Source organism: Festucalex cinctus, chromosome 9 (assembly GCF_051991245.1).
Source record: "Festucalex cinctus isolate MCC-2025b chromosome 9, RoL_Fcin_1.0, whole genome shotgun sequence".
Classification (NCBI taxonomy): Eukaryota; Metazoa; Chordata; class Actinopteri; order Syngnathiformes; family Syngnathidae; genus Festucalex; species Festucalex cinctus.
The window spans coordinates 20,652,182-20,679,592 of NC_135419.1; the positions used below are offsets into that span (position 1 = coordinate 20,652,182).

Below are 27,411 nucleotides of genomic sequence, written 5' to 3' on the forward strand. Positions count from 1 at the left end.
AGAAGTTTAGTGTACAAGGTTTGAATTTAGCAGCAATTGAACAAAAAATTTGGAGGAGTTTGTTTTTGAAGCACAAATGCAAAAGGACAAAATGAGCCTAAAATAGCCAACTTCAAACCACCATGGCAGACTTCTTGTGTCTCTACCGACATGGCTTCTTGAATTTTTTTTCTTTTTTTTTCGTGGATCTTAGCCATGTTAGACATGCCGAGCAAATTTCACATTGCTCATAAAAACTGTCTTTGGGGGCTGAATTAGAAACATTGGAAAGGACCCCAGAAAATGTCCACAGTCAATCTAAATTTCAAACCAAGATGGCGGACTTCTTGTTTATTTTCAGGAATGACTTCCTAAGACGGGCGGCACGGTGTTCGAGTGGTTAGCACGTCCGCCTCCCAGTTCTGAGGACTCCGGTTAGAGTCCAGGCTCCGGCCTTCCTGGGTAGAGTTTGCACGTTCTCCCCGTGCCTGTGTGGGTCTTCTCCGGGTACTCCGGTCTCCTCCCACATTCCAAAGACATGCATGGCAGGTTAATTGGGCGCTCCGAATTGATGTGCTTGTGAGTGTGGATGGTTGTTCGTCTCTGTGTGCCCTGCGATTGGCTGGCAACCAGTCCAGGGTGTCCCCCGCCTACTGCCCAGAGATAGGCTCCAGCCCCCCCCCCAAAACAACCATTGTGAGGAATAAGCAGTCAAGAAATGGATGGAGGATGGACTTCATCAGACTTTTTTTTGTGGGTCTACTCGTGATAGACACACCAACCAAATTTCATGTTCAAACATAACAAATTTATAGGTTAGTGTCAGCAACTGTAGCCATTTTTTATTATTAGTATTTTTTGGTGTTGTTTTCTGGCAGGCTAATAAATGAAAGCGGGCAATGGAAAAATATTTTTTTCTTTCTTTCTTTTTCTTCTCAGGGTCAAAAAGTCTCAAATTAAGACTTGAAAAGAATTTGTGACGCTACCTTTAAAGTTTAAGAAATGAAGTGCGCGCACGCACTTGCAAACCAACAGAGGCGGCCAAAGGCCACTGAGGGTCAGCCGAGGTTAATTGGTGGCAAAGAGGAAGCGTAACCTCCGTCCTCCGGCTTTTACCTCACGCAGCAAAACACGCCGGCCCACTCGGGAGGCGCCCAGGGAAGGGAAGAAAAAAATAAAAATGACCTGATTTCTGGGCTGGCGGCCGGGGCGAGAGGAAAGATGAAGAAGAGGAGGAAGAGGAGGAAAATGGAAATAAAACTTCACAAGCGACTTTTTTTGTTATATATTAACATGACTTAGAAAATGACAATACGACAAAATAAAAACAAAATGGCCAACTACTCCGGGGATGCTGCTATAAAGGGGGAAGAGGGGGGTCAGCCGTGGCCGGGGGTCTTGATATATTTCCACAAACATTTTTGGTGAATTTTTAAGTGGATGATCAAGTCCAATAAAAACAATTTAAATGTCTGGCTTTCACCTTCCTACACCCACACCCCATCCCAATCATTTGCTAACCCTCCAAAAATAAAATGCTTGAATAAAATGATAATAATTCAAATTAAATTAAAAACAAATGAATTAAATAAAAAATTAAAACATGATAAAAAAATAGTGAACAACAACAAAATCATGTCATAATAATAAATAATAAATAAATAGTAATTATAGACCTCATAATTTATGCATTTGCTAAGGCACTCCAACTACAATTAATAATAATAATAATTGGCTGGCTATCAGTTCAGGGTGTACCCCACCCACTGCCCAAAGACAGCTGGGATAGGCTCCAGCACCCCTCTAACACTTGTGAGGAATAAGCGGTCACGAAAATGGATGGATAATAATAATAATAATAATAATAATAATAATAATAATAATAATAATAATAATAATAATAATTACACCTTGTCAAAAGAAAAATCATTTTGCACCGTCCCCCACCGCCACCCAGAATATTTTATTAATTAAAGTCCCCAGAAAGGTGATTGATTTTAGTAAACAAATGAATTGTAATGAGAACAAATTTATTTATGTGAGCACCATTGAACTGCAGGGGGCGCCACTGCTTTGATACTTCCTGTCAACATTCTGGCTCCTCCCAGGATGAAACTTTTTTTTTTAGTTGTTGTTTTTTTCAATTTACATCAACTTGAATATTTGTCCTGATTTGTAAAAAAATATTATTATGTTAATAGACGACCACCAAAAACATCAAGAAAATATTTTGGATTGGCTTCACTATTAGAGATGCAACCTACAGCTCTCATAATGATGATGATGATTTCACTGTTGAGCTGCAACTTTTCAGCCTCCATTCTGGCGCTCATCTCAATGGTTTCCCCCCGTCACAAGAGAGAAGAGAAAGAAGAAAGAGAAAAAAACAAAACAAAAACAATTCCCGGCCGGCGACATCTGTACATGCAAAACTCGTCAGTCCATCGGCGTGACGTCACGTGAGCTTCGCCATATTTACATGTGAACGGCGGGGGAAAAAAGTTTCCCGCCGTGTGTAAACGAGGCAAACATCCTGGTAACACGCGCACACACAAAACAGACCAAGTTGTTTGACTTCTGGAACGGTTCGCGGGAAATACTTCCCAAAAATCCAAAGAAAAAGTCAGCCTGGATCGTTTCACACAGAATACTGCCAAAAGGATTTACAACAAAGTCTACCCAAGGGGTTGGTTGGGGTCGGAAAAAAAGATGACGCAAAACAGTGTTTGTATACATTCCTTCCATGTCCTCATTTACAGCTGATTGGCTGGCGCAAAGCCAGGTGGGCGGGGCCTAGAGCAGTGGGTGTAAGGGGAGGTGGGATAAGGGAGGCTGTGCTTCAACACAGCCAGGCACAGGTGAGGTGTTTAAGGGCCGGAGAGGTGCTCGGTAAGAGGTTTGTTGTACAGGGTCTTGTGAGGTGTTTAGGACAGTGGCCAGATGTGTTTGGATGATGTGTTCGGGTGAAGCAGAAAGGTGTTTAATCAGGCAGGGAGATGCTTGGGGATGGAGTGAGGAGTTTGGGGACACTGAGGTGTTTGGATGGGGCAGTAAGAAATTTTGTAGGGCAGAGAGATGTTTTTGGGAGCAGTTAGGGTAGTGCTGATGGGCTGCTGTTTTGGGATGGTGTTTTTTAGGCTATAGAAGCGTTTGGAGGTGTGGTGAGGTGGTATGGTGCCCAATGATGTGTTCAGGGGAAGGTGGGGTGTTTGGGAAAGTAATTGGTTAGGTGTTCAGGGGCTGTGTAAGGTGTTTAGAGGCCATAAGGCAGGAGTTTAAAGGTCCAGTGGGCTGATGAGGTGGTTGGGGTGTTGGTGATGATTCAGGTAAGACACAAAGGCTGTTTATTAGGGCAGTGATGTGGTTGGGGGTGTGGGTGATGTATTCAAGTGCAGTAACGGAGGTGTTTGGAGGGGCCATCTGAGGTGTTCACAGGGAGATGAAGTGGACGGGAGGTGTGGATGTGAGGTGTTTAGGGGACAGTGAAGGAGGTGTTTTTTTAGCCTGGTGAGTTGTTTTGGGGGCCATTGAGGTGGTTCGGGGTGGCAGTGACATGTTTGGTAGGGGAGGGACATGTTTAGGAGCCAGCTGAAATGTTAAGGGGGAGGTGAGGTGTTTAGGGGACTGTGAGTGAGGTGTTTTGGAGCCTGGTGAGGCATTTAAGAGGACAGTGGGGTGGTTAGGGGTGTGGGTGAGGTATTCAGGGGCAGTAATGGAGGTGTTTTGGAGCCATTTGAGGTGTTCAAGGGGAGATGAAGTGAATGTTTGGCGTGAGGTGTTTGGGGGACAGTGAAGGTGGTGTTTTTGAGCCTGGATGAGTTTTTTTGGGGGGACAGTGAGGTGGTTTGGTGTGTCAATGCCCTGTTTGGGAGCCAGCTGAAGTGTTTAGGACGAGTTGTGATGGTTAGGGGTGAGGTGAGGTGTTTAGGGAATGTGAGGGATATGTTTTGGAACCTGGTGAGGCATTTAAGAGGACCGTGATGTGGTTAAGGGTGGTAGTGGATGGGGGAGGGATGTGTCTGGGAGCCAAATGAGGTGTTTTGGGAAGCAAGGTGTTCAGGTGAGCAGCGTCAACGGGGCGACGGTTGGGCAGGGCTCGGGCGGTCCTCCCTCACAGGTAGATCTCCCTCTTGGCGGCGTGGCCGGTGGGGGCGGCGGCCGAGTGGAACTCCACCGCCTGGCTGAGGGGGATCTCCTCCAGGCCGCAGTCTTTGGCGGGGGTCTGGCCGGCGGCCCCCAGTGGGTAGGCACTGCTGTAGGGCGTCATGAAGCGCATGTTGGCCACCCGGCCCCCGCCGTGCTCCTCCACGGGGACGGGTTTAGGGCTGCCGTTGGCCATGGGAGGCGGCGGCGGCAGCGGCGCTTCGCGGGCGGCGTCCATCTCCTGGTAAGGCACGAAGGTGGACAGCTTGGCGGGGACGGCGGCGCCTTTGGGACCCTTGCGGTTGGGCGAGGGCTGGCCGGGCATCCAGCACGAGTCTGAGTGGCCGAACTCGGTGCATTCGCGTGTGCAGTTGCCCGTCATGGCCACGTCCGGGAGGGGCCTCAGGTCTGGGTGGGGGGGGGGGGGGGGGGGGGGGGGGGGTGCAGAAAACACAAACACACATTCCATAAGTCACGTTGGCATAACAACAACAACCTGAAAACAAACTTTAATTAACTTCATAAATAATGACAGCTTTCCCAAGGAAGGGGGGTGTTCCTCTGGGGGTGCGCGAGATTAAAACTGTAATGTGTGGAAATATTTATAGAAATGTGTGCACCCCCAGCGGACGCTCTCCAGGGGGTGCCAAAGATAAAAAAATAAAAATAAAAAAAAAAACGCCAAAGTGCTCTGCGGTAAACATTGATATGTTTGCACTCGAGATGTTGAATTATGATTGTGTGGGGGTGCAGTTGGGGGTGTTTCTGTGCGCCAACTCTTGTCAGATGATCCCTGCCTTAAAATTTTTCTTCAGCCTGTTACGCCAGAAAATCTACGTATTGTAACTGTACACTTGGAAATGGATTCAGATTTTAAATGATGCCAAGTCACCCAAGTTTTGGTGGTGCGCCAACTCTGTCGATATTCTAAAGGGGATGCGCGGCTTAACAAAGTTTTGTGATGGCTGTTCTGTGATGCAAAATCAATCAACGAGCTTTGCTAGATTTTTTTTTTTTTTTTTTTTTTTAAGGGGTTGTGGGGGTTGTGGTGCTGGATCCTAAAAGGGGGTGCACTCCTAGAAGTTTTGTTACATTTAGCTCCATAGTCTAAATGAACACAAATCAATCAATAGATACTAAACCGGGTTTGTTTAGATGGTTTAGTTGGGGGTTGTGGTGCTGAGGCTAGGGGTGCACCAACACTTTTGAAGGGGGTGCACTGCTTAAAAAAAAAAAAAAAAAAAAGTTTTGTTTTGGCTATTGATGTGATGTAAAAATCAGTTAAAAAGTCACCCAATAGAGGATTAGTTTTGATGTTGTTGTGGCGTTGAGGTTGGGGGTGCGCCAGCACTGCCGCGTGTGTTAAATGGGGTGCGTGAACAAAGCCAATTAGCAGCCCAACAGGAAGAAGAAGAAAAGAAGAAGGAAGGATGTGAGGAAAAGAAGAAAGAATGCGGAAAAGAAGAAAGAATGCGGAAAAGGTCATTGAGGGGGAAAAAAGGCAAATGTGAAGCGCGTATGCAGAAAGTAACCTTTCTCTCCCCACCCGTGACATTAGATCATTCTCTAATACCCCCGGCTCCAGGGAGAGGGGGGGGGGGGGTGCGAGCCGAGAGGAGAGGAGGGTGCGCGCGGGGCTTGATCCTGGTGGGGAAAAGGCAGCAAATGGCGTCCGCCCGCTTGATGTCAATTGAAATTCATGGCCTCCATTTTACAGGCGGGCGAGCGAGCGCTCTCATAATGGCGAGCTGACTCGCGCGCACATTTTTCTCTCCGCGTTTGGATTTTCGCCGCTCGCCTGATGTGCGCTTCAACCACATTCCGTGTGCAAAGGCGGCAAAATGCAGAGTCAACAACTTTCAACTCGCTTTTTCTCACACTTTGGATTTGCTCCTTAAATATTTGTTACCTCTGAGAGGCCAAACAAAAACAAAACAAAAACAAATAAGGATTCAAATTAAAAGTGTAACAATTCATCGATAGAGGACAATGAATGAATGATCAAATGAATCGACAACTATTTTGATTGATCGATAAATCATTTGGAGACGTTGTTGAAGATTGCAGTAATGCGTGAATTGATTTGACGACGTCTGAGGAAGCAAATGGGGGCGGAGCTGTCCCTGGTGCTGAAAACATTCTCGCTGCCTTCTCGTGTCCTTGGTGCGGAAAATTGCGGCAAATAAAAACATTTGGTTGCCTTTCACACAACTCGGACTTGTTCAGGAGCAGAACGGCGCCATTTTTGTAGTCCTCATTTGCATCGTCGTCGTGTCCCTTTCAATAAAGTTTGGATTGACTAAATAAACTGTGAATGGGCAACATTTCTTTGTTATGGTGATTTTGTTGTTGTTGTTGTTGTTGCTGTTAAGGACACATTCATTTCCATTTCAATACACTTTTGAACTCAAACCAAAGAAAAAAAGAATAAAAAGGAAGGGTCAGATTTGATTTGAATATCAAGAAAATTATCTTCGTTTTCCGTTTTCATCTCAGAAATTTCAAGTCAAAAATGAGTCGTTCTTTCCTCGACGGCTGCTTCATTGGGCAAAAATGTGAAAAATGTATTTGCATGATAGATTCAGAATGTAAAGTGTCTTTTTTTTTTTTTTTTTTTTTTGGTAAGGTAAGTTGCTGTTAGAAAATAACCATACTGAATATAAATGACCAGCAAAACACCCTCGTCCCTTCAGTCCTCTCATATCTGTCATTTCCACCGAATCATTTCATCTTGTCTTCACTTCCTGCTTGTTGTTATTATCTCTTACAGATGACCGAACAAACACACACACAAATGACACCCCCACCCTGCACTTTCCGACGTGTCGCAGGTCACATTGCAACTTCATCTTGTCTCTCTTTCTTTACAGAAACAACTTGTGACTTTTGCAGGAATTCAATTAGCCGGCAATTACTTAAAGGACGCAGGACGACAAGGACGAAGAGGAAATGAAGTTTCGTTGTCAGCTTTGGCAGTAAACGAAGGAGACGGCAATTTATTATTTTAAAAAAAAATTTAAATATGAAATATGAGAATGAAAAATTTGAATATTTGACACCCTCTTCAAAAACACCCTCATTCCAATTAAATTAATTTCTGTGACTTGTGAAGGACAAAAAAACTTTGTTCCCTGAGTTTTATTTAACCGGGTATTTTCAGCCCCTTTCACACAGAGATCCAACAATATTAGTACAACGTCCAGGGTGTCAAATATTCCAAAAGAAACGAGGATAAGTTGACAGTGTGAAATGGAATTCTAACATGCTTTCAGTGTCTTTTTGCGATTCCCCTTTCACATATGCTGTAAAATTTCACACCACCAGTCTCACTTTCTGAAAATTCCACAACAACAGTCTTTGATACCACCTAAAAAATCAGGTAAAAAAAAATAAAAAATCTGTTTGTTTTTTTAACCTGGTAATTTCAGCCCCTTTCACACAGAGATCCAGCAACAATGGTAGATTCCCAAGTCGTTATTGGTGGCTTTTGCGCACAACAGCAACAGGGGTAATAAAAGAAACAAGGATAAGTTGACAGTGTGAAATGTAATTCTAACATGCTTTCAGTGTCTCCTTTCACACGTGCTGTAAAATTTTACGGTACCTTTCACACAGGACAGGAACACACCAAAGAAAAAAATGGGGAAATGTATGATTATGTAGGCTGCATGAAAGGGGCTTCACGTCACTCGTACTACGTCTGAAGTGGGGAAAATTGCCTAGGTGACTGCAACTTACACAATTCTGTGTTGGCGCACTTTATGCGGTAAAACTGCTGCTCGTCATTTCAACTTCCGACCCCCATTCCCCGTTTTCGCTAATCCTCTTTCACACCTCTGATTCTACCGCAAGAACACAGATTGCTTTGTTCCCTTGCCGTTATGTTGGTACCTTTCACACGAAACAGTGACTCGCTGGTTAAAAACAGAAGAAGAATCAACTTTGACAGGCTTGTTTAGAAGGGGCTTACATGAGTTTCACTTCACTTGTACTACATTTGAAGGTGGAAAATACTGTTAGGGAAAAATGGAGGGTGGTGCCAAATTCCACATCTTTCCTCTGTTTCACTATTCCCCTTTCACACAGGCCTGTGAAATTGATTTTGTCCTTCACCTTTATGTTGGTACCCTTCATGCAGTCCAGTCACACAGAACTGAAGAGGAACAATCAGCATTGTGAATGGTTGCCAGTATGGAAAAAGTGTGAAATATGGTGAGGATTTATTAACTTCACACCCCCATTCCTTCTTTAGGCTAATCCCCTTTCACACACACACTGACTGGCCTGCCTCTGTCATGCCTCTGATAGGAAACTGTCGCGGTGTCCCGCCTTGGTGCCTTTTGTACAGAACAGCAGCATGGGGTAAATCTGGCTGTGCCGGACAGTGTGAAATTCCGATTGTGTTGCACGAGGAGATGTGTGCGTGCGCGCTCACGTTTGATGCTGGGGTTTTGTAGCGTTTTGTATTTTCACGTTTGTGAAAGAATCGTACAGAAGGCGCCTGAAGCAACTTCAAGTGCAATAACGCTGCTGCAGCTTCTCCAAGCGCATAAATATTTGACCACTGCCAGGACTGTCGGTGAGAGTGTGTGTGCGTGCACGTGTGCGTGAAAGGTCTTTAAATCTGCAAGAAGGTTTATCTTTGCTTGCAATTCACAAACTGACCTGAATGGAAAACTTGCGTCGACACGTACAGTACGTGCTCGTTGTCCTCAGATGTTGCGGGTGAGCTGGAGTTGATCCCAGCTGCTATACCCGCCTACTGTATGTACTGTACGTATACGCTGGACTGGTCGCCAGTCAATAGTAAAAAAAATCGTTTGAATCGACTATACCAATCTGCCACATTCCGACTTATGGACAGTTTAGGCTTACAAGCATTTAAAATGCACATTTTTTTTTGGGGGGGGGGGGGGGGGGTGGACTTGGCAAGAGACTAGCGGAGGACCACATATAAAATAAACAATAGACTGGTCGCCTCACTTCCAATGGCAATTGATGGCACGTAAGGGATGTGGGTTTTGTGTTGTTGTTTTTTTGTTCTAGTTTTTTTTTTTTTTTTTTTGGGTATGGACTTAAGAGTGGACCAGTTTTATATATATATATATATATATATATATATATATATATATATATATATATATATATATATATATATATATATATATATATATATATATACTTTCAGGCGTTTTCTCTCATTGAAACACTTCAAATGATGTGCTTATCTTTCAAAAGGCGATTGGTGGCAAGTAATGGACGTGGGTTTTGTTTTGTTTTGTTTTGTTTTTTGGTATGGACATGTTTTTTTGTATGGGCATAAGTGTGGAGCAGGTTTTTTTTTTATATACTTTTAGGTGTTTTCTCTCGTTGAAACACTTCAAATGATGTGCTTATCTTTCAAAAGATGATTGATGGACACATGCACTCATAATTTTCTGTTGTATACACGAGAGTGGAGCAGTTTCAGCTTGTCACTTTTCGATGACTTTTCTCATTGAAACACTTCAAACGGCGTGGTTATCTTTCAAAAGGTGATTAATAGCGAGTAATGGAAACATGCATTTTTTTTCCCAGTTGTGTCAAAACCATAGTAGTCGTTTGAGTTTTTCACTTGAATCTTTTTTGCCTGGTTGAAACCCTTACAAGACACAATAGTGCCATGCTGGTCACCTGTCAGACGTCATAACGCAGTGGCGAGTGATGGCAAGTAATGGACACATGCACACACAGTTTTATGTTGTATCACACGAGAGTGGAGCAGTTTCAGCTTATCACTTTTCTCTCAGTGAAACACTTCAAATGGTGTGCTTATCTTTTATGAGGCGATTGATGGCAAGTTTTGGTGAATGATGGTGAGCGCTGCTTTGTTTTGTTGTGTCATTGGCCAGTAGAAGTTTTTCACTTCGTAAGTCCGTTTTTCCTGGTTGAAAACCTTCCAAAAGCACAACAGTGCCATGGTCACCTGTCAGACGTTAGAACGCAGTGGCGATTGATGGCACGTATCGGACACGTACGCACACATTTTCTGTTGTATCACCCGAGAGTGGTGTGTTTTTTGTTTTTCATCTAAAAATCAGTTTTCTCTCATTTAGAATTACTCAAATGTTGTGATGTTCTCTCATATTCACGGTTTGTGATGGTGATGGTTTGTCTTTTAGAAACGTTTTCTCAGCATGAAACATTTCAAAGGACAAAATGGCGTCATGATGCAGTGACGATTGATGGCTTGTAAAGGACGTCCAACTATGATTTTCCACTGTGTCATACAACAGTACCTGATGTTTTGAATCACTTTCCTCCCATTAACACTTGAGAAGACAAAACATTCAAATGGCCGATTAATGGATCTGTGTACGTCGTGTTTTGTTTTCTGTCAGAAGACAAGAGCTGATAGATGGCACATGATGGACATGTGTGCACGTTGTTTTATGTTGTATCAAAAAAAAACAAAAAAAAAACAGTGAACACGTTTTAATTTCCATTTGAAATCAATTTTCACTCATCCAAATATTGTGCGGCCGATTGATGGCACGTGATGGACGCGTGCACGCGTCGTGAGCGCATCCGAGCTGTCATCGCCTTGTAGAATAAAAGTCTCGTTGGTGTTAACGCGCACATCAAACAGGAAGTGGCCCGCTCGCTGGAAATAAGTGACCCCGCCCATTCCCGCCACCCCCCGTCCCCGTCAAGATGCCGCCTGAACGTAAATAACATCAACCGCAAAGTAAATCAACGCACATCTGACGCGATACAGAATTAGCGGCGGGGTGACGATGACAACGACGATTATTAATAGAAGAAGAAGGAGGAGGAGGAGGAGGAGGAGGAAGAGCGGTTGTCATCCCTGCGGTCCGGTCCTACTATGACAGGAAAATTCAATTATCCAACAAAAGTGAATAAATTTGCAGAGCCAGCGCCCGCGGCGGCAAAATCTCCCAGGATGCACTGGGGAGCAGGCGGGGGGTAGGGGAGGGGCCACAGGGACCAAGGGGACTCATTAATGGGACGCCACCGCCATCTTGGAATTTTGCAGAAAGAAAAGAAGACACACAGCAAGTGTTAAAAAACAAAAACAAAAAAAACTTCCTGATGGGCAGGAAGTGAAATTCTCACTGATCTATATATATGACTGGATAGCCGAGGCTTTTGAGGTGGCGTGGCGGCCATATTGCTTCTCCCAAGAAACCTTTCATAACCATACATACATTCCGTACATTTACAGTAATGAAACTGGAGAATATTTGAGGCAGTACTTAGTAGAAACAGCATAATTTATGGCGTTATAAATTTATTAAACATAAACAAAAGGACTTCAGACATTTTGCAACTTGCCTTAAATACATGTATAAATTATATGCTCAATGATGTTTACAGGAGGAAAGTTGGATTTTTTTTTAATGAAAGAATTATAACTAATTCAACAAAAGATGCCTCTGCCAAATCTAATATTGGGGTCTAAGGAACGGCGCGATAAAAGAAAAAGGGGGTCTTCAAAGCAGCACATGCACTTAATTTTTTGTTTTTTTGCTTGCAAGAGTGTTAAAAATTAGTGACAACGCCGCCACAAACCCCGCCCCCTCCCGGCCTTATACTAACTGCCTACAAGCTGTATATGTCTCATCTGTACGTTTAGCGTATAGTTTATACAGTAATCTGGTTGCGAGGTGGGAGTAACAAGATGGCCGCCCTGTGACCTCAACGGCTTGGACTGGCGCATATGGGTTATCGGCTATCCAGTCTTGGATACAGGTCGGCGGAAATTCTCTACAAAAACAAAATAATTTCCAACCTGATGCACTGCATGCGACAGGAAGTGAAAGGCTGTGAATATTCGTGTCCAAATGTTAACTCATTGATTCATCACAAAAAAATGATCGCATTAATCATGTATGAATGCATTCATTTTGATCCTTTAGCTAACAGCGGATGTTTAAGTTAAAGGTAGCACAGGTTGTTTGCGCAATAAGCATATCTATATGCATTGAAGCATTTAATACATGTTTGCGTATGACAGTCAGAATATTTGATAAAGAAGGAAGCAGGAAGTGTATTTCGCAACACGGAAATAAGAGGGAAAGGATCGGGGCCAGCTAGCAACAAAAACGTTTCCCACACGACAAGTAGACAGAGAAGAAAAAGAAAAAAATATTTGGTCGTCTTCTGACGCAAAATGTTAAATTATGAGTGAGTTTCTTTCTCACAACTTGCAGCGCCACTGCAGACGTTTACGTCGTACAACGCGCTGATTAACACACACATGCACACGCGACATCAATGTGGCGACTCGCATACATCATGAACATCTAGGTTTTCTTGGAAGCGTTCCAGTAAAATTCGGTCAAAAAATAAAAAAGTTTCCCGGGTGGAAGGCGAGTTTGAAACTTCCTGGAGAAGCACAAACGACGACAACAGAGGAGGAACTTTACACAACTTGCTTCTGCGCTAGTGTGTATTGGATTTTTCGTGTCACGGTGAGACTACAACGCAAATTTTGACCACAAAATGAGGACATGAATCTCACACGAGCAATCACACGCACGCACGGACGAGCAGTCCAAGGTTGGCCGTTTCATTGCGTCTTTGTGTGCTTATCTGAGAGGAGATAAAAGAGGAAGTTGTTATCTGGGCCTCGTCAGCTGCTGCGGCCGCGGCCGTGTTGTTCTCTCGTCTTCTCGGCGTGAAATGAAGCACAAAATGGCGAAGCGGCGCTAAATGTGACGGCGGAGCCCCGGGGCCCCGCTTTGCCCACAATGCTATGTGGCGCCGCATAGCCGCTGCGGGGCCCGCGTTGCGTTCGCCAGCTCAAGTGAGGACTAGCGTAACGTCAGGAATGCAGCATCTGACTAGGAGTTTGTGAGAGAGCAACAACGATCATTTTTGGTCATGTGAGAATGCATGAGAATGAATGAATGAGAGGGATTGACTATATGAGTGTTTGAACAATGTATATGCGTGTGACAAAGACACTGTGTGTTTCCAGAGCGTGTGGGGGTGTGTGTGTGTGAGTGTGAGTTTGTGCCTATTTATGAGAGTGATTAAGTGTGAGTTTTACAAGCATGTACATGATTGTGTGCGTGTTTTAGTGTGAGAGCACGAATACCACACTGAGGTGTGAAATTTTGTGGCCTTCAAGCCTCCACGTTTGTGAGTGAGTGAGTGAGTGAGTGAGTGAGTGAGTGAGTGAATGAGTGAGTGAGTGAGTGAGTGAGTGAGTGAGTGAGTGAGTGAGTGTATATGACATGTATGAGAGTGTATGAGAGTTTAGTGTGTTGGAAAGAGTGGGTGATAGTGTACATGCGTGAGAATGAATGTGTGAGAGGGAGTGACCCTATGAGTGTGTGAATAATGTGCATGATTGTGTGCGTGTTTTGTGTGAGAGCACGAGTACCACACCAATGTGTGACATTTTGTCCCTTCTCGCCTCGCATTTACCTCCATGTGAGTGAGTGAGTGAGTGAGTGAGTGAGTGAGTGAGTGAGTGAGTGAGTGAGTGAGTGAGTGAGTGAGTGAGTGAGTGTGACATGTATATGTATATGACATGTTATGAGTGTACAATATGTGTGTTGGAAACAGTATCTGTGACAGTGTGCACACGTGAGAATGAATGTGTGAGAGGGAGTGACTATATGAGTGTGTGAATAATGTGCGTGTGAGAAAGACTGTGTTTCTAGAACGTGTGTGTGCCTATGTATGAGAGCGTGAGTTCATTTGCCTAATTATGAGAATGATTAAGTGTGAGTTTTACAAGAGTGCATGATCGGGTGCGTGTTTTCGTGTGAGAGCAGGAGTACCACACCAAGGTGTGAAATTTTGTGGCCTTCACCCCTCACATGTACCTCCACCTTTGTGCAACGAGAGAGCATCAGGTACCTTTCACGCCGTACAAAAATCTTAATCATAATCATCACCTTCCTCATCTTCATCATTCTCTTCTGGCGCAACTCCCAGCCCGATCTCCCCGGCTCCCTCGCACCCCCGCTCTCATAGTCTCTCCTTTGTAAGGGATCCCGTCCCGGCGCGCAACGAGGCGCTCGGACGGGAGGCGGAGGAACACTTCATTTGCATACGGAACGAGGTGAACGGGTGGGAGGAAGAAGGGGGAGGGGAAAAGGATTTGTAAGCGTCAGGTTTGGGGATGTTTTTCTCTTCCCCGCGGCGGTTTTGACGGCCGTCCAGGAAGCCGGCGGGAAATTTCTTTGCCGTTGATTCGCGCGACGATGGCGGGGGAGGAGGAAGAGGAAGGTTACGGTCATCCCGTCTTTTTCATCCTGCCGGGTAAATCTTCCCGCGTTAAATGTTGAAGATAAAACAACAACAAAAAAATGAGCTCCTGCCTGTTCAGCGGATATTTTTTTTATTTTTTTTGTTCTTTTTGCCGCCTAATCTGTGATGCAAAAAAATTACGGCGTGAAGCCGAGCTGTTATCTCGTTCACACAGCACGAGAGCGAGCGGGAGAAAATGCGCTGGGCGGCTGAATAATGAATCAAACGCTCCCGCCCGCGCCGCACACATTTCCTGCAGCTTGCGTTAAATATTGAGTGGCCCCCTTTCACGCAAATGCGGGGAACAGCGGCGCCGTGTCGAAACCCACCACGATGACCGCACGACCCCACCTCAACAATTTATCCCGCTTTTTCTTTTGATACATTGCCAACAGACAAATTAATAGCTTGGTTGAACCCCCTTTATAACCGTCTTTTTTGCGCCTGTGAGAAAGGCAAAGGTGGATAAGTTCCCGGTTTTTAGGTTTTGGCTTTACAGCACAACAGGGCAGGAGAAGAGAACTTGAACTTCACACACCCGACTTTGACTTCAACCCCCCTGCCTTGTCTCACATGCCAGTACCTTATTGGACAACGGCGTTAAACTTCACATGGTCGTCCCAGTTTTCCTACTTTTCCCGATTCATGTAGAAACTTGAGATGCAGGTGTGAAAACAAGAGAGCACAAAATAGGAGGTATTGAAGTTTCACCCTGACACTCACTTCATCACACTTATTTCCTTTCACACAGATGGTATTCCGCCGCTGAACTTGGTCAACTTCAACCCCCCGTTCTCTGTCTTCCTTTCACGCTACTTTCAACTTTGAGGGTCTGTAGGTAAGTGGCCCCTTTTCACACAAAACAGTCCTGCATCTGATACTGTCTTAGAACTTTGGATATTTTTGAGTCTCCCTTTCACGCAGTTCAATAACTTTGGGAAAGGTCAGCTTTGAGGGGCAGAATGAGAGTAGCCCCTTTTCACAAACACAGTCCTGCCTCTGTCAGCATCACAGAATTGACAAATTTGTGGGTGTATTTCAACCATCCATTCGGATTCTACCTTTCACACAGAACAGCAGCCTTTGAGGGTCAGTGAGAAAGAAGCCCCTTTTCACACACAGACACTTCAACCTCCTATACTATCAAGAAACGAGGATGACGATTTCAACCGCCACATTCAGAGTGTACCTTTCACGCAAAACAACTCAAGGCCTTTAGGTAGAAAGTAGCCCCTTTTCACACAAAGATGGCACTAACACCTCTGGAATCACCAAATAGATGTCGTCTTATGCTGTGTCTACCTTTAATGCAGATTGGAGATTCGATCAATATCCTAATGTAAGGCTGACCTTCGTCATTGTGATCGTCCATCGTGTATTCGTGCGTAATAGCGCCCCCTGCAATTTGTCACCGATTCGAGTCAAGTACAGCAGAAAGACGTGCGCATGTTCGGATTTGGAGGAGAGGCAAAATCATCCAAGTGACTCGTTGCGCTTCATTACACACTCACACACACGCACGCACACACTCGGACCCCCGGGAAGTCTCAAGTCAGCCAGCAGGGGTCAAAGGCCACCAGGAAATGGACAGGAAGTGGACCGTGGAGGACGGGGCTGGTGTCTAAGAGAACGACACAACTGGAGCAGAACAACATGGACCCTCTGGACAGACGCACACACAAACATGTGCACCCGCACGCACACACACGCACACACAAATATGTGCACGCGCACGCACACACATCATCACGTCCCCGAAGCCAGCAAATGTGAGTGATGTGACGCGACGTCCGACGCGTCCATTTGCAGCCAACGAGCCTGGGAGGCTTTGGCCCCGCCCCCTCCCGGCGGTGGCTGGGCCAATCGGACGCCGGCGGCTATGAAAGAGTTTAGTGACTGGAAAGTCGGACGGCAAAGCGAAGGTCGAAAAGATCTCATTTCTACACTTCCCCAAAGAAGTGTATGTGTGTTTGTGCGAGTTGTGCGTGTTTGTGTGTGTGTGCGTCATTTGTCTCCACATCACGAGTATGTGTTTTCATTTCAAGTGTGTCCATTAATGTTTGAACATTTTTGTGTTTGAGTACATTATGTGTTTTAATTGTTGTGTGTTTGTGTGCATTACACTGCTGTGTGTGTGCGTGCCTTTGTCTTTGCTACATTGTGGGGTCCATACAGCGTGTTTTTCCAGGTTTAACTACTTCTGTGGGGACCGACTTGAAATTGTGGGGACATTTTGGTGGTCCCCACAACTTCAGACTTCTTTTTGAGGGTCAAGACTTGGTTTTAGAGCAGGGGTGGCCCAACTTTTTCATCCAGAAAATCAGAAGGACGCAAGGGCCACATAATGTTATGAAGAGAAATTATATTTCGTTTGCATATTTAGAAAAATGCTACAGTATAAAACAAATTTATTTGTAATATGGTAGTGGGGTTATTATAATTTTTCATTTTAGTTAGTTTTTATTAGTTTTCAGGGTGGTTCTGTTCGTTTTTATTCATTTAGTTATTTAAAAAATGTTTAGTTTTAGTTTAGTTTGTTAGTTTCAGTATTAGTTTTAGTTAAAAATGTGTATTACTTGTGCACAACATTTAAAAAACACCATGGGAGCGATGTCATCTTTTGGTGCTTTTCTATTGGCTGCTGCTCGATGACGTCACTTCTGTATGACATACTTTCAAACATCATTATTCCGGTTTATATCAAAATAAATAACTCAAAATCACATTTAAAATCATCCCCAAAGGCTCATGCATTAAATTCCTTTCCAAAGACTAAAACGAAGGACATGTTTGCTATAATTATATTTAGTTTTAGTTAGCTTTGTAAACATAAAATGTAGTTTCAGTTAGTTTTCATTTTTTAAAAAGCATTTTTGTTTTTATTTTATATCGGTAACAATATTGTTTTTTGAATTTTAGTTTTAGTTTTTTCATTAGTTTTAGTTAACTAAAATAACCTTTAATGGCACCTGTTTTTTCGATACCCTCCCTTCTTACTTTGACCATCTCCAAACATTTTTGTTTTGTTTATTTTATTTGAACTGAGTCAAATGCCATTTTTAACATATGTCGCGGGCCACTGAAAAATGGACGGCGGGCCGCAAATGGCCCCCGGGCCGTAGTCTGGACACCACTGTTTTAGAGTTTAGGTTTGAATTGTGTTATGGTTGAGGTGAGGGTAAGGATTAGGGGTAGGCAATCATTTTTCATGGTTGAGGTTAGGGAAAGGCATTATGTCAATGAGAAGTCCCCACATTGATACAAACACAAATGTGCGTGGTGAGAGAGCGAAAAAGAGAGAGAGTGCGCGTGCGTGCACACAATGTTAAACTGTGGCCGTGTTCAGCATTACAAACAATGTAAGTGATTCTTTGCCCTCGCACCTTGTGTGTGCGCGTTTGTTTGTGTGTGTACGTGCTACAGTCAGTGGCACCAGTGACCCGTGTTGGCCTCGGTGTGTTTTTATCTGCGCTTGTGTGACCCGAATTGTAAATACAGCATCCTGCACCAAGCTGCGCGTGACTGTTTTGTGTGTGTGCGATATGAATTATGAGCATCAGCCCTCCCCGTGACCCTGATGCGTGTCCGTGCTGTATGACTTTGTGTCGTGCATATCAATGTGCATGTTATCGCCGTCCGCGCGCACGTGTGTGAGGTTAATTGAGGGGAGGTGTTTTAAGTGTTGCCCGGGGAGACGCGCACGCACCCGCCACTGCCGCCGTCCCCTCATTGGATATTCAGCTGCACGCTCGTGAGCAAACAAGCGGCCGAAGAGCTCCGTGAGGGCGGGCGGCGGATGGTGGGGGGGGGCTCTGCGTTCCACGCTTGCCCGCCTAGGAGCGCTCGTGGCTGGGCCGAGCGAGGCCAAGTGCGAGCCCCACTGCTGGAGCTCCGAGGAGAGGCTAATCCTTTCACGCAGAGGAGGCGTTAATATGTGAGGATTAAGCAGGGAGGAGAGGCAGCACTAACTCATCCTCGCGCTAGCCCCTCTGCCGACACGCTTTGACACCACTTGACTTTCCCCCCGCGTGTCGTGCGCCGCGTGAAAGGCACCGTCACGGAATGGGGGCAAAGGCAATTTAATTTCCTCTGCCTCCGATGCACTTTCACTTGCATGACATGCATAATGGTAGAGTCTGCAATTTTGTAATGTGTGCCTTTCACGCAGCACCCACAATTTTGTGGTGTACATCCATACAGCAACACGATTCTCCGTGATCAGATCATTTGGATTGTGTGAGTGGGTTTTCGAGACGCCCAGACATCGAATGACAGCTGTAACAGGAGATCCGACATGTTTCTCTTTGCTTCCAAGACGGGAGCCAGCAAAGGCAGGATATTGGTTACGATTGTGCACATTTACATCTACAGTGGAACCTCTACTTACGAACGTCTCTTCATATGAAATTTTCGAGTTACGAAACGCCTCAACGGGAAAATATTGCCTCTTGTTACGAAATAAATTTCTAGATACGAAAGGTAAAAATACATTACCGAACGCAACATACTTTCGGCTATGGCTATTTCCTACCATAGGTACCTGTGAGCGTAAATACTAGATCGGTGTTTGTGCATCGTTCTGGCATCCCATTGGCAGAACCTTCGACCATAGGTATGAGCGTATACTAGATCGGTGCCTATACAGCGTCCTCATCATTCATCCCGCGGCCCATAAGGTGTTCCGATAGTTTTTCGTAAATGTATGAACTAACGGCCAACGAATTTGTGCAAAAATTCAAACAATTGGTGATTGATGAAGGCACAGTAAGTTTTGAATTGTGACGAGACGGGCCTTTTTTTGAAAAAGATGCCTCGCCATACCAGAAGTTTCCATGAAGTTTCAGAATTTGTTTAAAAGAATCGCCCAGAAAAAGTGTTCACCAGTCGGGCGTTTGCTCACTAAGATGATGTTTGCCTTGGACATTTCCGAAAAAAAAAAACATCCATGGATCAGTTCTTTATAAAACACCAGGCAAAAAAAATAAAAAATAAAATACTTCTGAGCGAGGAAAACATGAACCAGAGGGCAAAAAACGATGATGACAGCAGTTAAAAAGGTAAATGAGAATCATTTTTATTCTTTACTCTATTCTTTGTTTTTTACATTATGCACAACTCTCATTTATTGTGCAATAATCTAATTGCAACATGTATTTGTTACATGTTTTGATGCATTTTTATGCTTTATAAAACATTTATGTCTGAATTTTGGGAGGCTTGGAACGGATTAGGGCATTTACATGGAAAATGCGTCTCTACTTACAAAATTTTCTACTTAAGAACTTTCTTCCAGAACCAATTAATTTTGTAAGTAGAGGTACCACTGTATTTGCTCTCACTATTTCATCCTTTTTATCCTCTAGATGTCCTCTCTCATATTCTAGACCTCCCCACTCTCCTCTAGATATTTGTGATTTCTTCTTCACTTATCCTCGAGATCCCCTCTTGATCTCATCTCTCTCCCCTATTTTCTCCTGCTCTAGCTCTAAACTCACTCTAGACTGCCTCTAACTCCCTTTTCTCCTCTAGACCTCTTCTCTCATATTCTACTCTACTTTACTTCTCTAGATCCCCTTTTCATCTCATCTCTCTCCTGTTAATAGCCTCCTTGAGATCTCCTATTTTCTCCTACTCTGACACGGCGAGAGGAGGTAGGACTCAGACGCAGAGTGTAAGTTGGCCAACAAGGCTGCAGCTTTAATCGCACGAAACTCAAATCGCCTCTCAAGGAGGGAAAAAAGGCTGAACAAAAAGAGCTCCACACGGGAGATACAAAAAAGGGCACTCAAAAACAGGGACAACAAAAGGCGCTCCACAAGGGAGGAAAACCAGGGCAAACTAAAGGCGCAAGACAAGGCAAGGCTAGACATCAAACAAGGACTGTGGTACGAGGACTGAGAGGACGCTTCCATGCACTGAGATATGTGACACTTCGGCACAGAGGGGAGGAATCAGGTGGCTTTTATGTCCAGGTTGATTGTGAACAGGTGGTGCTGATCATGGGCGTGGACCGGTAATCATTGAGCTGCAGGAAGGGTAAGTGACCTGGGGTGAGAGTGGAGTCAGGGGTATCAAAATAAAACAGGAACATGACTGTAAAAACAAAAGCATGAACCGCCACTCTGGTGGCGGCGTGACAGTACAGTACCCCCCCCCCCCCCCCCCCCCCCCTCAATGGCGGCCCTTGACGGCCTTTCAGCAAGGAGTCCAAAAACAAGGGTGGAAGGGGGCACGGAGGTGGGAACACGACCCACCCCTCCGTCCCAGACAAAAAGGCAGTTCAGGAGGGCGTCCATGACGCCAGACGAGAGTCCCGTCGGGACCGTTCTGAAGACCTTTTCCTAGCGCAGGATCAGGTTTGGAAAGTACCAAGGGGATCCCGTGGATAGTTTTGACTTGGTAGACCTGGCAGACTTGGCAGACTTGGCAAGGCAGGCTTGGCAGATTTGACGAGGCGTGGCAGGCTTGGCAGACTTGGCGTGGCAGGCTTGGCAGACTTGACGAGGCGTGGCAGGCTTGGCAAGGCGTGGCAGGCTTGGCCGACCTGGCGTGGTGTGGTAGACTTTGGCGTGGACGGCTCTGGCGTGGACGGCTCTGGCGTGGACGGCTCTGGCGTGGACGGCTCTGGCGTGGACGGCTTTGGCGTGGACGGCTCTGGCGTGGACGGCTTTGGCTTGGTCGGCTTTGGCTTGGTCGGCTTTGGCTTGGTCGGCTTTGGCTTGGTCGGCGTGATGCAGAGACCTGGCGTGACTTGATGCAGAGACTTGGCGTGACATGATGCAGAGACTTGGTGTGGCTCAGGGTCTTGGAGATGCGCCCGGCGAGACTCGGGGGCTTGAGGCGGTGACTGGCGAGGTTCAGGAGCGAGAGGTTCAAGAGTCACCTGGTTGACTGCGGCTGAGGATGCACTGGTTGATGACTGTTCCGAAACGTGATCCATACAGTCCATTCCCCATTCCAGTACGTTTCCGGAGTTCCAGTCGATTCTGGGGTTGTGTAGACGTAGCCAAGGGTGTCCCAGAACCAAAGTGGGTGACGAAGCTTGGATTACATGGAAACGGAGATTCTCGATGTGTTGTCCAATTTGAACCTTCAGGGGTTCGGTGATGTGGGTGATACAAAAGAGTTCCTTGCCATTCAGAGCTCTGGCCTGAATGGTCCGGGGAAGGGGTTTGGTGGTGAACCGCCACTCTGGTGGCGGCGTGACATACTCTAGCTCTAAACCAGGTCTGTCCAAACTTTTTCAGTTGAGGGCCACATACAGACAATCAGAAGGACGCAAAATTGTACAAATTATTTGTGATTTGGCATATTTAAAAAAATGCTACAGTATATAATGTATATATTTATATAATATATAATTTATTTGTAATATGGCAGGAAGTTTATTGTAGTTTTGGAATTTTTCATTTGTTAGTTTTTATTAGTTTTTAGGGTGGTTCTGTTAGTTTTTAATCAGTTTTAGTTCTTTAATAAATGTTTAGTTTTAGTTTAGTTTTAGTTAATTTCAGTATTAGTATTAGTTATTTTTAAAAACGTTATTACTTGTGCACAACATTTAAAAAACACCACGGGAGCAACGTCATCTGAAGGTGCTTTTCTTTTGGCTAGACGGCGTCACTTTTGTGTGACATACTTTCAAACGTCATTATTCCGGTTTATATCCAAATAAATCTACTAAAAATCGCATTTAAAATCATCCCCAAAGGCTCATGCATTAAATTAATTACCAAAGACTAAAACAAATGACATTTTTGCCAGTTAGTTTTAGTTAGTTTTGTAAACATAAAATATAGTTTTAGTTACTTTTAGGTTTTTAAAAAGTATTTTCGTTTTTATTTTATTTCGGTAACAATATTGTTTTTCTGAATTTGAGTTTTTTCATTAGTTTTAGTTAACTAAAATAACCTTTAATGGCACCTGTTTTTCAATACCTTCCTGTCTTAGTTTGACCATCTCCAAACATTTTTGTTTTGTTTATTTTATTTGAACTGAGTCAAATGCCATTTTTAGCATATGTTGCGGGCCACTGAAAGATGGACGGCGGGCCGCAAATGGGCCCCGGGCCGTAGTTTGGACACCGCTGCTCTAAACTCACTTCCTGTAGCCTGCCGCTAGCTCCCCTTTCTCCTCTAGACCCCTCATATTCTACTCTTGTCTACATCTGAGATTTCTTCATGTCTCCTCGAGATCTCTTTTCCCCTCTTGATCTAATCTCCTGTCTTCTTGATCTCCCATTTTCTCCTACTCTAGATCTCATCTCTTCACATACTCTCGACCGCCCCTCATTCTCTTTTCTCCTCCAGACCTCCTGTCTTGTCGTCTAGAATTTTACTCTCTCCTCGAGGTCTCAGATCTTCTCTCTTTTCCAAGATCTCCTCTCTCCTTTTCCACCCGCTCAATCGCTAGAGCTCCACTCTTCTACTCTAGACCTTATCACTCTCCTCTAGATGACTCCAGTATCTAGTTTGCCCTCTCTCCTTCTCAAGATCGCTTCGACTTTCCTTCTCTTCTAAGTCTCCAGTCTTGACCTAATCTGGAACACTTCTCTTCTACTCTAGGACACATATCTCTACTCTGCTCGCTAGGACAGCTTCTAGCTCCTCTAGATCCCACTTTTTATTCTCTCTTACCTCTTCTGCTCCTCGATCGTTCTCTTGATATTTCTTCTCGACTTTTCTACACTCTTTTCCAGATCTACTCACCAGCTTGTCTCTTTGCTCTCTCTTGATCGCTTCTATCTCTAGATCTTTCATCTCTCCTCTAGATCTCGTCCCATCTTATTTACATCCCATCTCTCCTCCATTTTTAAAGTCGAACGCTCTTCTTCCACTCCTCCGCAACAGCCCTCATACTCGACGACTTGCTTCCTCTCTTCCCCTCTAGGTCACCTCTCTATCTTCTAGATCTGCTTTCTCCCACTTTCCCTCTTCTCCCTGTCTCTCTCAAGCTCCTGTTTTGTTGATATTCCTCCCACCTCTGGTTCTCCTTTCTCTTGATCTTCCTTCTTTAAATCGTCTCGTCTAGATCTTCTCTCTCCTGCTCTTGATCTTCCCTCCGCTCTTGATCCCCTCAGTTCTTTTGTACATTTTTTTTTTCTATTCAAGATCCCGCTTCTACTTTAGATCTCCCCTCCGCTCTCCTCGATCTCGTCTATCATGTGTACATCAAATCTCCCCTGGCGCTCCTTTAGATCTTCTCTCGGCTCTCCTCCATTTCCCGTTGTCATCTTCAATCACAACTGTCCTCTTTCCACATCTAGATCCTTTTGTCTCTTCTCCAGAACAACCACCCCCTCGCATTGCCCCGCCCCATTTTCCTCCTCGGGTACAACCAAGTCAAACATCATATTTACTCATGTCCCCCTTCCTCCTCCTCCTCCATCACACTCTCATCTCTCTGTTCTCTCATCTTCTCCACAGGTGACCGCCAAGGTACTGCCAGTGTGCGTGCATGTGTGTGTGTGCGCACACGTGTCCATCGTGTGCGTGTAGTAGTGCGTGTTCAGGGAAGTGGATTATCGTGGTGGTCTGCAGGAGTCGCCGGCAGCCGAGCAGAAAGCTTTAATGAGACGTCGCTGTTTACTGGGGACAGGCTGGGACACACAAAATGCACACACGCGCACGCACTTGAAGCACACACTGTAACTATTGCAGTAATGGAGGTTGGAAGGTTCTTTCTACAAACTAGTCGACTCTGTGTTTCCTCATTAAGGAGGACAGTCAGGACACTCACAAAGACACACACACGCAACCATACGCACACACACACTCAGACTTTTTACAGGGTGGCTGCAGGTTTGAAAATACTTTTTAAAAGACTTTCTTGAAGCTACTTTGTGCTAATGTTTCTTCTCGCCTGATTTAAAAATGGCAACTAGGGCTGCACGATATTGGAAAAAAAAATGCTATAGGGGATATAGTTGATGAATATAGTGATATCGATATTATTGCGATATTTAACATGTACCTAAAGAAATGACATTTTTATTAGCCAACGAAATAATTAATTTTTTTTCATGCGGCAAATAATCAAACTCAATGTAATCTTAATTGTAATTACCTCTTGATAATGTTCAACTATTGGACGGCAATACACATTTTCGTTAAGTACACTGTTTTGTACTATGTTTTGTATGTGTATTATTAGGGTTGGAACACCCATGGAACTAGGGACGTGGAAACCAAATAAAAAGAGAGGGTGAAAGAGGGGATTTTTTTTCAGAGAGTGCAGTAGTGAATTGTTTCAGTCAGTTCCTCTCCTCCCTCCTCGCGAGCTTTGAACTGAGTGTCTTCTCTCCTTTTTTGTCATTTTTAATAAATATTAAACAGGTAAACCTGACTTATTGCATGTCTTTGTGATATGCATATTGCATAAGCCAATATCGTGATATCGGTATTTTTTCGATATATTGTGCAGCCCTAATGGCAACTCAGTGAGTTAGATAATATTTCAAAATGGTGGCAACCATTTTTTTTTTTTTTTTTGTCTGTCGTTGGTGGTCAACATTTGTGGGTTTGAAGTGTATTTGACGTTCCTCCATCTATCTGTGTCGGGTGTCCCCTTCAGGGACACTCTGAAATCAGAGTTTTCCGGTGTGAGAGATTGTTCCAAATACGGCAAACGATCTATCTACCTGTATGATGTCGATTCATCTATTGCGCTCGCTTGCGTTTTTGCCCTTCGGGGACAGTCTGAAAGCCCCTCTCACACAGTAACTCAAGTCCATCCGTCCATCGATCAAATCCAGTCAGGTGCCTTCAGGGAAGTTCGGAAATCAGAGCTTCCGTCTCAATTTAAAGGGAGATGAAAAAAGGTACCTCGCTAGCAATTGCATTTGTTCACAAACATCTTTGAAACGGTTGTCCGACATTGACAATTGCTTTTTAACACAACAGAAATCAGTTTATAGGTGTTAAAAATGTTACGCATCCCGGTCGGTCCCAGCTTTCCGCACACAACTGCTGTTTCTTCTCTGTTACACTTTTAATACAACCTCAGTCACCAGGAAATTAACAGATCTTCGTCTTCTACACTCTGTGTTTGTTATATTTCACACACACTGAGTAGCCAGGTAGGAAAGAGCAGATTTTGATGGGCAGTGTAAAAAGGGGGTTTAAAGATGTAATAAAGTCAGCGCCGGTGTCTAGGACGATATGTGAAGTTATTGTACGACAGGAAACTACTCTATATTACGACACAGAAAAAAGTACTGTTTGGCCACTGATAATACCTCAAATGCCGGAAAATTCACAGACCACTTTCGTCCCCCAGTTCAGAACATTTCACACAGAACAGTAACGCAGGGTATAAAATGACAAACACATTCAACACAACATGATAAGATTTCCACATTATACCCTTTCACACAACCACCTGCTACTACCTCAAAAGCCATCAAAATTAGCAGATGTTCTTCGTTTTCCATATTTTGTGTCAATTTGCACCCAACAGCGAGAAAATGTTTTGATGTGTGTGACGTCATTAGCGTCTGGTGGAAGCCATCAAGAGCAACAATTCCTTACAGCACAAGAGGGCTTGACAAGAAAGTCATAAATGTCATAAACCTCACATCCCTGTCCCTGCTATACCCTTTCACACAGCCACCAGTTCACCTCTGTTCAACCTTTAATACCACCTCCAAAGCCAGGAAATTAACAGCTCTCCTTCGCTTCTGTTCCCCGTGTTAGCTCATTTCACGCAAGTCGGCTTTGATGGGAAGCGAGAAAGGGGCTAATGAAATTCTCTGTGGGCGGATCGCTATGATTTACTGTCACATTTCTTCCCATACGCGCATCCGATGTGCGAATACGACCCCTTTAGCGCTTGCAGATGCAGACAGTGTGCAGCTCGTAAAAAATAGAAAAGAAAAAAAAAAGAAAAGAAAAAAAAAAGAAAATTAAATTAGCGCCGAGCTTTTTAACGTCCATTTCGCACTGCCACTTTGAGTGGGGCGAGCGCTTAATAAACTCTCATTATTCTCTGATTCACGGCGCCAAAAAAAAAAAAACACGCCGGCACCGCTCCCGACGCTGTTAATTTGTGACGCGCGGACCGCTAAACACTTGGTTAGCTTTATCTGCCGTCGTTAACGCGCGCGCCGCAGTGCTTTTATTAGTACTCACGCCGGCCTTCATTTGGCTGCGGTTAAAAATCAACGTTTCCTCTCCTTTTCAACGGGTTTTTTTGCCTCCCGAGGGAAGCTGCTACGCAATGTTAGACAGCGAAGAAAAGATAGCAAGTAGCTGCTAAGTATTTTCTTGTTAAAAAAAAAAAAAAAGAGAGAACTTGCGCAACAAAAGCAAACGTAAAACAATATACTGCAAAAAGGACAGTGGAAAATTGAAGGAAAAAATATAGTAAAATAAGAAAATTATCACTTTAATTAAGCAAAATTATCTGCCAACAGAACAGGAAAAATGTACTTAAATTTACCTGTAAAAAGTATTTTTATACAAAAAACAGGTTAATTTGACTTTTTCCAAGCTGTAATAAATAGAACTATTTTCTTAAAATACATGTGTATTTTTTGTACTCTTGGATAACTTTGCCTGAGTGTCAAGCAGGGAAGTAACAGGTCACATTTTTATTGTCTGAGGCCAGGATTGAACCCACAACCTCTGAGGGTCTGAGGGTCGGCACTCTACCCGCTAAACCACTGAATTTGGATATCAGAATATTGGAAAGATTAAAAATGAGCTTAGTAAGTATAAGTATAAGTATAAGTATAATGAAACGCACTTCTGTTTTCATACTTTTTCCATTTATCTTATTTCTAGATTGTGCAAAATCTTAAAATACGAAAATTCATCTTTTGAAACCCCAGTTCAGTTTGATGTTGGTTAGTTGTCATCTTAAAATGTGGAAATTGGAAAAATGCTGGTTTTAAGCCTCATGGTACTTAAAACTCATTTGGGCTTCATTTGAAAGAATAATGAAGCTATATAAATCATCCTAAAGTGGCAACTTCAAAACAAAATGGCCGAATTCTTAAGATTTCATGTTGAGTAAAATTGGCTGCAG

At 44.1% G+C, this 27,411-nt stretch overlaps 1 protein-coding gene across 2 annotated transcripts in view; it reads right to left on the minus strand.

The window, feature by feature from the left end:
• Positions 1-673: 673 nt before the first annotated feature.
• The window catches only part of LOC144025769 (protocadherin-1-like), a 148,213-nt gene continuing 121,475 nt past the window's right edge, over positions 674-27,411 (minus strand). For both annotated transcript variants that reach the window (XM_077532091.1, XM_077532090.1), the window contains one exon: positions 674-4,530. In XM_077532091.1, the coding sequence (XP_077388217.1) occupies positions 4,091-4,530 (440 nt within the window). In that variant the 3' untranslated portion in view covers positions 674-4,090. The remainder of the gene's footprint in view (positions 4,531-27,411) is intronic.